The sequence below is a fragment of the Crocodylus porosus genome, unplaced genomic scaffold, assembly GCF_001723895.1.
Source record: "Crocodylus porosus isolate Cpor-Errol unplaced genomic scaffold, CroPor_comp1, whole genome shotgun sequence".
Taxonomy (NCBI): Eukaryota; Metazoa; Chordata; order Crocodylia; family Crocodylidae; genus Crocodylus; species Crocodylus porosus.
Window position 1 is genome coordinate 35793750 of NW_017728886.1, and position 11589 is coordinate 35805338.

The 11589-nt window shown below is 45.6% G+C and overlaps 1 protein-coding gene across 1 annotated transcript in view; it reads right to left on the bottom strand.

Annotated features, from left to right (window-relative positions):
- Positions 1 to 4274: 4274 nt before the first annotated feature.
- LOC109308157 (macrophage mannose receptor 1-like) overlaps positions 4275 to 11589 on the bottom strand; it is a 61826-nt gene continuing 54511 nt past the window's right edge. The window contains exons 29-30 of the mRNA XM_019532457.1: positions 5804 to 5845; positions 4275 to 5193 (exon numbers count right to left, since the gene is read on the bottom strand). Of these exons, the coding sequence (XP_019388002.1) occupies positions 4952 to 5193; positions 5804 to 5845 (284 nt within the window). The 3' untranslated portion in view covers positions 4275 to 4951. The remainder of the gene's footprint in view (positions 5194 to 5803; positions 5846 to 11589) is intronic.

Here is an 11589-nt window from a genome sequence, read left to right on the forward strand (position 1 = left end):
GGAGGGACCATGGGGGGGACCCCTGCCAACCCCGCAACCTCCCCCCAGCCCCACCATGGCTGCTCCTGCCCAACCTACCTCCCAGTACTTTAAAGAAAAGCCCCAGTGCTCACCAAGTGCTGCCAGGTGGGGACGGTGATCCCTGCTGCTCCCCATGCTCCATGCTGCATGGGGGGCTCTGCCACGAGTCCCCCGACGCCCCCTGCTCCCCCATCCCTGCCATGGGTGCCCTGCCCAGGCCAGCTGTGGCCCTTGAAGAAAAAAAAAGCTGAGAAAAGCCCCAGGACTCACTACTCCTGCAGCAGCCTTAGGGCTTCAGGGGCTTATGCAGAGCCCTGCAAACGGCTCTGGGCAGCAGGAGGCAGTGGGGATCACCCCTGCTGGCAGGAGCAGTGAGTCTGAGGGGTTTTTTCTGTTTTTTGTCTTAAATGGCCAGAGCTGGCCCAGGCAGGGCACCCATGCAGGGGTTAGGAGAGCAGAGGGAGTCAGGGGGCTTGTACAGAGCCCCCCACGCAGTGGGGCAGTGCAGGGCAGCAGAGATCAGGGGGCAGAAGCCAAATCTCCTAATCAGATTCAGCCAAATTGAATCAGGACAGTGATTCAAATCACAGAATTGAATCACTGTCCCCTGAATCGGATGAATCCAAATCCAAAGCGAACGCTAGCCGCTTCCTACAGGCCTATGGATTTTCTCTTTCTGCATGACAGTATTTGTATTTGTATCCCTAAGATATTTGCTGCCACAAGGACATGGTTGTTTCTTGTATTTTGGAACTACTGCTTTCTTCCCACAAAAACTGTCCAGATTTGGGTCATGATGACCAAGAGGACATCAGGAGGCTTGAGTGTTGTGTCTTCTTGTCATGCAAGCACACGCTTACTAGATTCAGTTTTTGACAAGCTGCCAAACCTAAAAAGGATGTCACTTCCTGAGGTACAGTGAATGGGAGCATGTGTGGTCTATTGTTATACCAAATGTTAGTAAAGCATCTCACTTGCACTGGTACTTATATTTGTTTCTGAATAGCCAGTTACTTTGATGCTTGTTGGACTCACTTTTGGTCTTAATTCTAATGTTCTATGTGTATATTCTGGTAAAATATTAACCTAAGCTTCAGTGTTCAATTTAAACAAAACCATTGTTCCTTGCACCTTCACTGGTAAAACCCAGTCCCTCTCACTGCTTTTTCTTGCTTCAGCTATATCTATATAAAATTCTTCTGATATGCTCTCAACTCTATGCTTTTTAGGTTTCTGTGTTTAGGCACTCACAGCAGTTGACGTAATCATTCCTCTTGTTACAGTTAAACAAAGCTTTTCAAATGCAACACAAAGTTTGAGGCCATGCTGCTTTGTACACTTGCTGAACACCAGCCTTTTTGTTCACTCTCTCTTACCAGTCTCATTGCCAATGAAATATTCCACTCCATGGATGTGTCCAGACATGCATGGACATTTGGCTCCCTGGGGACAACTAGCAGTGGCACACTTTGTGCTGCCACTATGTGTCCCAGGGGAACACCTGTGCCATGTGCACTCTGGCATGCAACAAGTTACTCCGAGTGGGGTAAGAGAGGCTAGGTTAATCTGACCTCCTGGGGGCCTTCTGGGGCTGCAGCTGTGTTGCTCCTGCTGCACAGAGCCCAGCTGGCAGCGAAGTGTAGCACTGGCCAGTCAGGCTCTGGCTTTGGGCTGCACACACTGCTGCCGCATGCACCACTCCACTTTTTTCCCTCACAGGTTTTTTGGACCCCTGGATATCATGGGGTCCAAAATACCCTCCATGCTGCTCCATTGCAGCACAGAGAACAACTGAATGTGCAGCATGTGGTGTCACAGACGTGTCTGCAGCACCACATACAACACAGCCAAGCTCATCTGGACATGGCTGTGAGGTGGCTTCTTACCAACAGAAAATTTTACCCTGTGAGGTACCTTTTTCTGACTGTAGTCTTTCTTCCCTACTGAGTACACAACTCCCCCTTGGTGCAATCAGCTCTGCAGTCTGGGCCTTCAGTTTCAGCTGCCCTGGATATTTGGACCATCTTTTCTAGGGACAAATCTCCCTCATGCAATAGCTTTTCTTGTAATGAAGTATCTGCAATGCCACAAATAATCCTATCTAAGAGATTCTGTCAAGTTCCCGAAAAGCACAGTTCGTACTCATTCTATTTAGTTCAGAAATATACTGATTTATACTTTCTCTTGGTGCTTGTATGCACATTATAAAAACCCTGTCTTTTCAGGGTTTTATTTTTTTGGTGTACAATACTCCAGAAATTTGTCATTTTTCTTTTCTGCCCCTGTGGCTGCTAAGAGAAAATCTTTGTCTGACTATGCTTTATCACAGCTCAGACCTTTGTCTGAACACCTTCCAGTTCTCACCAAATTGCCTAACTTCAGATGGGTGGGTGGAGGTTGCAAAACTTTCCATCTCTACCTGTTCTTTTGCTTATGACTACAACTGTGCAGGTAGATCACTTACAGTGGCCTTTTTCCTTCTACTTGGCTGCATTTTTCCACTTGCTCTCAGTTTCCAACTTGTGCATTTGTTTGAATTTGTCAAATTCTTTCAAATTCTTCCTCATTTGTCAATTCAGCCACCATGCAGTGGTCACCAGGTTCAATAAACACAGACATAAGTGAATGAGATGAATTAAACAATAAACTTTATTGTGCAGGAGTAGGCAGCCTCTGCAGACCCTTTGTCTGTCTCTAATTACAAGCAGACAAATGACCCTTTGTCTCTAATTATCCTGAGGGACCATTTCCCTATTCCCAGCTTTGGTAGTCTTCTAAATAAGGGAGTGTTTCTAAATTATAATTTCTATCACTACAAGGGCCAACTGCTACCTGAATCTGAATGAATTCTGGTTTATCCAGACAGAGCAAATTTACACCTGCTATTACCATATTTCCTTGTTTAACACATGTGCCCCCATTTCCAGCAGCTGATTTTTGGAAAAAAGGTTCATAGATTATGCAAGAAAAATGGCATATTTTGTTAGTTATGTTCAGTCTGTTGGTGTTACTACATTCACCGAGCTTTAATTCTTTGTAATAAAATGGAAATGTTCACTGGTTACTATTTGCACCTTGCTGTCAGTTTGTATTTCCCTGGCTTTGAATTTGAATTTGGCAGATTCTTCTGCTTCAGAATGTGAATAAAGTTCAGGCACATAAAAGAGTCCAAAATCAAGTCCTTTACCATAACTATATCTGACTTACATGCCATACAGTGATGTGAAAATTCACACCACTAAATAACTGCTTTCAAGTTCATAGCCTGAGGTGACATGTGGCTGCAGACCACCCTACCAAATGTTTTTCATCTGATCTGAATATTCCTTTTAAAAAGATTAACTGCAGTAAATGTTTCTGGTCACAAGGCACTATAAAAATGCAAATCTATAAATATATCTAGTCTTTTAGGCTAAGACTTAGCACTTTTTACATCAAAGTGTTATAAGGGCCTTGTTACATGGTAACTTCAGACAGTTTCTGGAGCTCTTAATCCCTGGACTGGCTGCACATTAGCACCTTTAGGTAATTTAGAGCACTTGTTATTTGGCTTAATGTTAAACCACTGCAGGGCAGGATTATCTCTAATCCACCCAATTTTGCTCCTGTTCCATCAGTTTGTGGCCAGCTCCACAGCTTTACCAATTTGAAGTTTACCCACATTTACCTAATTTGTAGTTTCCCAGCATTCCAGGAGGCAGTGGGCCCTCCTGAGTCAGAGCAAATGGGGGCACAGGGGTGCAGTGGAGCCAGGCACAGCACCCCACCTCCCCAAGCACATCCAGCAGAGTGAGCAGCACCACCCCAGGGTACCTGGTACTATGGTGCCTCCTGCTACTGCTGGGACTGGCTCTGCTCCCAGCAGGAGCTGAGTAAGGTGCTCCAAGTAGGGTGGGGTGGGGGGTACTACCTCCCTGTTCCCACTCCAACTTGCTCAGTCCAATGAGCTCTGCCAAAAGCTAGAGCACAGCCCTGTGCAACACCACCTAGGATGGCAGTGAGTGCATGCTAATAGTATCACACTCAGCAGGATCCAAGGTAGATGTTCAATAAAGAACTCTAACACATCCATCCAGGCTCAAATCAGAGCAGGCTTCACCATTTTTAAAGCACTTTGTGCGCCACAAACATCTCTTCTGTTATAGCTGTAAAGCACTTTTTGTGCACTTAAAGCATTGTAACATCTATACCAAGCCTTAATAATTACTTCACGAAAATAAAGCAAAACAAAAAAATATATACTCTTTCAGTCATTCATATCTAAAAGAAGAAATATTTTAATTCAAACACAATTGAACTGTCACAAAATGCATAAAAATCAAATTATATAAAGACATTTCTTGAAGCTAAGACCTTTGAAGTATGTCACTACATACTGCATCTACATACTGCAAAGATGTAATGCTGAACTAAGAAAAGCCCAGTATGAGGACATATTCAGTACGCATTTTGAGGTTTTTCTGAACTGAATTTGTACAACAGTAGGCTGAAGTGCAATGCACTGTCAGCAATCATGAAGTGCAATTTTGGAATGACATTTGCAGGATTCCAACAGAACTGGAGAGTTGGTTTTCTGAGTGCTTTGAAAAGTCTGTAACAGTTATTCTTGCAACGATGAACTTGACTCTTTTTTTCCACTAATAGCAATGTAGATCCCTTATAGAAACTGGAATTGTTTGAATACCCATTGATGTTATACCTGATGTTATATTGTGGCATTTGTTCAATGGCCTCCCATAAAACTACTTTTAAGCAAGTACATCCAGAAACTTGCAAGACTACTAAAGAAATAATTGCTCCTGCTAGTACATAAAACAAATCTCACAGACTGTGAAATGACCTGCAATTTTCACAGGAATAAGTAGCTTTATCTTAAGCATTCTGGTGCTCCAGGTTTGTATCAAAATCAGGCACATTTTTACTTTATTAACTAAAGGATATCTTGTTCATTCTGCTCAATGTTAGCCACAAGATTATTTGACTCATTAGTATCAGAAACAGTTACTCTATTTTGATACAGAGAATTGCCAAAACCAGTATCAGTTTGTTGCTGGTTGCGTCTTCTGTAGAGAAAATAGACGGTGAGGCCAACTCCTACTAGAATAAGGAAGGCCAGAGTAACCACCATCCCACTTAATCGGTGTGTAGGTGCAGCTTCAATTTTTTCATCTCCTGTTAATGAACACAAAGTCATTACTGCAGAACCTAAGAATTATTATAATAAATATTAAGCAACTGAGACAACAAAGGTCTGATTTTCAAAGGTTCTCAGCACCCTTACTTTTAACTGAAGTAATTGTAAATTGGGGGTGCTCAGAAGAAGATTAGGTAAAACATCTATACCTCTGTTTTTAAAAACAGAGTTAAAAACTCTGGGCTATGAAAGAAACAGATCTCAGTCATATTGCTTTAGTTTGCAATTACCACAGGGCATGAGGAGGTAGACAGGCAGCTGCCATGTGTCAGCTGTTCTACATTACATCTGCCTTCCAACATAACTACCTGTACTTTGATCATTTGTCAATACCTTGTATTTGCAATGTACAGATATGTTTCATGCCTAAAACTACACAAGGTAGTTAGACAAATATCCATTCAAAAGACAGTTAGAACATCTTAAGTCACTAGGGAATCCACTGTGAAGGGACAACCTTGAATTCAGACAGGTTTGAGTTATAACAATCATAGTAGTACTTAGCTCTGTGCATGATTACTTGAATTTGTCCAACAGTATTTTTGTCAGAAAATAATGAATACTTTGGTTAAAAGAAAATCATCTTACCTCCTGATTTTTGTGGTAACTTGGTTGGTTCTACTTCAGGAACTTTCAGGAAAAAAACCCAAAAAACAAAACAAAATGAAAAAAAGATATTCAGAGCTTGTAAATCTCCCTTTTCCACCAAATTGTATAGTCATAAATAGTAAATTAATGAATATGCAACATAAATGTAGTGCAATGCATTACCACATTATTACATACATTTAAAATAAACTAATGGAGAAGCAAAAATATGTGAAATATTTTATTAACATTATACCCAAATGAACAGAGCAGTGTCATTAAAACTTACAGAGAAGTCAACCTGAATTTTTGTTTATGTTTGTTTCCATTCCCAAAAAATATTTTTGCCTTTTGATTTTAGGACATTTCAAAATGTCAACACATTAAGAAATATTAAGAAACTGAATATTTTTCACTCTGCTTGCCACCCCACAAGATTTCCAGTAGACCCCTGACAGACATTACCCTTAAGACATAACTAACTAGTTAATCACTTCTTAAGTTGTGACCTAGCCACACATTCATTCAGTTGATGGCATGATGATAAAACAGGGAATAAGCCACAAAGTTGCTATACATACTTTGTGTAATATATAAAATGCATGTAATAACTTTGTGTCTGGTTCCCATCACACCTTAAATAGAACTTGTGGCCAGTGCAACCAGCCTCAGGAGCACACCAGAGCCCTTCAAGACTCCGGTGTGCTCCTGCAGCTGGGAGCCCTGGTCAGCTGTCTGGGGCTTCCAGCTGAGGAAGCATACAGGAACCAATCTAGCTACTCACCAGTACAGGGGCCCCAGGAGATCTCAGGCCATTACTAAACTGGGAGGAGCATTTGTTTTGGAAGCAAGATTCAAGCATCCACACACAATATCCTGCCCAGAGAAGCTGGTGCTTCAGGATCACCAACTCGGTATTGGTAACATTGGCTTCAGCAGGGATGCTGGCTTTTGTGTGACAATCTTTCCAATTGATGTGGATGATTTTTTGGACGCATCATAGTGATCTCTCTCCAGGCTCTTGAAATGACAATAGTAGGTCACCCATGTTTCTTATCCATAGAGGAGTGGGAATGTTGGATGCATTTTAGACCTGGATCTTGGTGTCTTTCCAGAGACTGAGATGAATAAAGACATGCTGATGCAATTTCACAGGAGGCACTTGCACACTCGATCCTGTGCTGGATCTTCTCATCAATGTTCACTTTCTGAGACAGCTGGCTTCCAAGGTAGGGGGAATACTTTGCTACCTCCAGGGTCTTTCCCTCGATCATAATTTGAGAAGGTTCATATTCATGGCCTGGGGCAGGCTGATAGAGCACTTTTGTCTTCTGGATATTGAGAGAGGGCCAAAGTTTGTTAGGATTCACCAAAAAGATCCAATGCAGTCTAGAGGTTTTCCTCACTGTGCTCAAGGTTAGTGCAGTCATCTGTATACTGAAGCTCAAGGATGGGGTGTGGGGAAGTGAGCACTTTGGTCTTTGACTAAGAATGTACCAGATTGAATACTAAATGGATGGAGAGCTCTTCAATGTCAATTAAAAAAGGAAGGAGACCATTAATGAGAATGAGGATGACTGTCAAAAAATGGAGAACAGAGTTGGAGCAATGACATATGCTTGCTTAACCTTAATTTAGATGACAAACAGATCCATCTTTGATCCATTACATTGAACAGCCACAGTCGTCTGGTCTAGAAGAAGCCTCAGGACCTTGAGGTTCTTTTCCAAACATACAACTTTGGCCGCTACTTTCCACAAGGCTTAGCAAACTGATGAAATCAAAGGCTTTAATACAGGTCCTGGTGTTGTTCCTGACATTTTTCTTGGACCTGGCAGGCAACATAAATCATGCCAATTGCCCCATGAAATGATCTGAAACCACACTGTGATTCTGGCAGAATTTCCCCAGCAAGAGGTAGAAGGATGCTGGCAAGAATTTTCCATGATGTGGAAAGGAGGGCAATACTTTGATAGTTCCCTCACAAAGACTTATTTCCTCTCTTGAAATTAGTCATTATGTTGGCATTCCTCATGTCTCCAGAGATATCTTTGTTGTTCCAAACACACACAATAAATTTGTGGAGTCTCAGTACTAGTTCCTCACTACCAGCCTTGTAGATTTCAGCAGGTATGTCATTCAGTCCAGTAGCTTTGTTCTTCATTTCCTTAATAGCACACCAGACCTCTTCTAAGATACGAGGGTTGGCAAGGGATCCCTTTTCAGGGTGTTGGGGGAAGGATTTGATAGTGGTATCTGTTACAGTGAACCCACGGTTCAGGAGTGCCTCAAAGCACTCTTTCCATCTAGCTGAGATAGATTCATTGTCCTTCAGGAACATCAAGCCATCCTACAATCACAGAAAAGTAGGACCATGGGAAGGTGGGCCATAGATAGTCTTCATTGCCCAGAAAAAGCTATGTATGTCATGCTTGTCAGCATAAAGCTGGATCTCTTGGGTTTATCTTGCCACCAATGGTTTTTGATTTCCCAGATCCTCCTTTGAACTTCTGCTTTGAAGAGCTGTTAGTTCTCCTTCTGCTGAAATGAAGTGTCATCTTGCCAAACAGAATGAGCCCTTCTCTTGCAGCTGAAGAGGGCTTAGATCAAACCAGTCTTGGCACTGATGGATGGTACAGCCAATGCATTCAGATCAGGCCATATGGACAGCAACTTTAAACCCCTTCCTGAGTTCCTCAATATTGCATTCATTTGTGGATAGAGGAGAGAGCTTTCCATGGAGACACTGTTAAAGACATTACAGACCTTTGGGTCTTGAAGAGATTTGGTGTTGAGAGTCCTTTGCATTGCTCTTGGCTGTTTTTGGTATTTTGGAACAAGCTGGATATTCATAAAGGATATGACAAGACAGTGATCTGTCCAGCATCATTGGCTCCTTGCATGGGTCATGTAATATGGACATCCATTCAATCACATGACCGGAGCCACGTGAACGGGCTGCGCAAATAGGCGTGCTGTCTGCCAGTGAGTGAGTTAGCATGGAGTTTGTGCAGGAGGGAGTGTGGGAGGGCCTGAGACCCTGCCTGTGAACCCACGAGGGTAGTCAGTCCCAACCGTAGCCAGCCTACCAAAGGCATGACACTGATGGGCACATGCCACACCCCTCGGGTCCCCTCGGGCTCTGTGGCCCCCTCCCCCATCGGGCACTCAGAGACAGCCACCCAGACAGAGCCCATGGTTCCAGGCTTCGTGCAAACGGAGCCCCTGGCTCTTGGCTGCAGGGGCTGCCTGTCCCTTTTTCAGGCTCTGGGGCCCGGGAGCATGGCCACCTCCCTATGTGGGGTCTGCTCCCTACTGGGGTCTCTGGCATGCCAGCTGAAGGAGCTCCAGGCCACAGTCCAGAGACTACGTGCCATCAGGGACTGTAAGCAGGAGATTGACTCCTACTGCCAGGCCCTTCTCCCCCGGGAGCCAGAGGGTACACCACCGTCTCCCTGCAGGACTAAGGAGGACTCCGGGACCTCCCACTCTGTTCAGTCTGACCAGTCAGGGGCATGGAGCAAGGTGGTCAAGGGCCCTAAGGCCCACCGCACCAAGGCCCCTGCCCCACCAGAGCTTAGCAACAGGTTCGCACCTCTTGCAACTCCAGCAGAGCCTGCAGAGTTGCCAGCTCCCACAGGCAACATGGGCTCAACTGCGGCTACCATCCACTCTCCCCAAGACAAAACTTAAGGTGCTTATTGTGGGAGACTCCATCCTGAGGGGGACTGAGGGGGCAATCTTCCGCTCTGACCTCTTAGCCCAGGAAGTTTCCTGCTTCCCAGGGGCCTACATCAGGGACATGGCAAAGATACCAAAGCTCCTCCAACCCACAGACCATGCTCCTTATTCATGTGGACACGAATGACACGGCTTGGAGTGCTCCCAGCCGGGTCTTGAGGCGCTACAGGGATTTGGGAGCGGAGCTTAAGGGTCTGGAAGCACAGGTGGTGTTCTCATTGACCCTCCCAGTATCGGGCTATGGGCTGAGGAGGGAGAGGAGAATCCACGTAGTCAACCAAAGACTGCGGTGCTGGTGTCATCGGGAAAGCTTTGGCTTCCATGACCACAGCCCACTCTTTGGTGAGAAAGGCAGCGAGCTGCTGGGAAGAGATGGCCTCCACCTCTCTCCCCTGGGGAGGAGGCTCTTCTCAGCCAGGCTGGCTGACCTGCTCCACAGGGCTTTAAACTAAGCCCACTGGGGGATGTGGGGACTACCGCCACTGCTGGCCCACTGAGCAACCCTTGCAAAGCCAGCAGACCAAGGCACTTAAGGGAGACCACTCTTGCCCCAGCCCTGGTACAATCTTTGGGCAAGGCAAAAGCCCCAAAGGGGACACTTGCCTGCCTGTACACAAATGCCAAGAGCTTGGGGAACAAGCAGGAGGAGCTTGTCCTCCTGCTCAATGCAAATAATTATGATGTCATTGGGATAACAGAGACCTGGTGGGACTCCACCCATGACTGGACCTCAGGTATAGATGGCTATAGCCTGTACAGGAGGGATTGTGTAGATAAAAGGGGCGGGGGTGAAGCTCTGTATGTGAAGGAAAGCTACATGTCCCTGCAAGCTTATATTGGTGACCAGGGTGGACAGCTAGAGACCCTCTGGGTTAAAATCTGTGGGAAACACGGCACAGGGGACACAATGGTGCGAGTCTACTACAGACCTCCCACCCAAAGTCCTGAGCTTGACCAGGAGTTCGCCTCGGGAGCTGGCTGAGGCCGCATGCTCCAGGACCATGGTTGTCATGGGTGACTTCAATTATCCGGACACCTCATGGGAGGATCACTCAGCAAAATCCGAGCAGTCGCAAAGCTTCCTCTCATGCGTCGGTGACCTGTACCTCACTCAAGAAGTCTATGGGCCAATGAGAGGCGAAGCGCTGCTTGACCTGGTACTGGCTATAGGGGATGACCTAATCAGCAACCTAGTGATCGATGGGAAGCTGGGTGACAGCGACCATGAGCTGTTCACCTTCACCATCTGCCGTAAAGCTGACAAGTCAGTCAGCAACACAGAAGTCCTTGACTTCAGAAAAGCCGGCTTTGACAAGCTCAGGAGGCTTGTCAGTCAGGCCCTAAGAGACGATGACCCCAGGGAGAGGGGAGTTCAAGAAGAGTGGTTGCTTCTCAAGGGAGCAATCCTCAATGCACAAGCTAAGTCTATTCCAATTCAAAGGAAAGGCAGCAAGAGGGCACAGCAGCCCCCCTGGCTCTCCAGGGAGCTAGCAGCCCTCCTAAGGCTAAAAAGAAAAGCCTACAAAGAATGGAGGACGGGATTCACCTCCAAGGAGGATTATTCTGCACTGGTGTGGTCCTGCAGGGAGCAAACCAGGAAAGCCAAGGCTGCAACTGAACTCCAACTAGCTTCGAGCATCAAGGACAATAAAAAGTCCTTTTTCAGATATGTGGGGAGCCAGAGGAAAAGCAAGGGCAACATAGGACCCCTGCTGAACCAGATGGAGAAACTGACAACTGCCGCCCAGGAAAAAGCCAACCTATTAAATGGGTACTTTGGGTCAGTCTTTCATCAGTCCCATGGGATGCCCATTCCTACTGTGGGACAGGGAGGTCCAGGGGGAAATCCCCTGCCCTCCATAAATGCTGACCTTGTGAAGGAACATCTTGAGAAGCTGGATACCTTCAAGTCAGTCGGTCCTGACAATCTACACCCAGGGTACTCAAGGAGCTGGCGAGCGTCATAACCCAGCCCCTGGCACAGATCTTTAAAAACTCCTGGCGCTCTGGTGTAGTGCCCGAAGACTGGAAGAAGGCCAATGTGG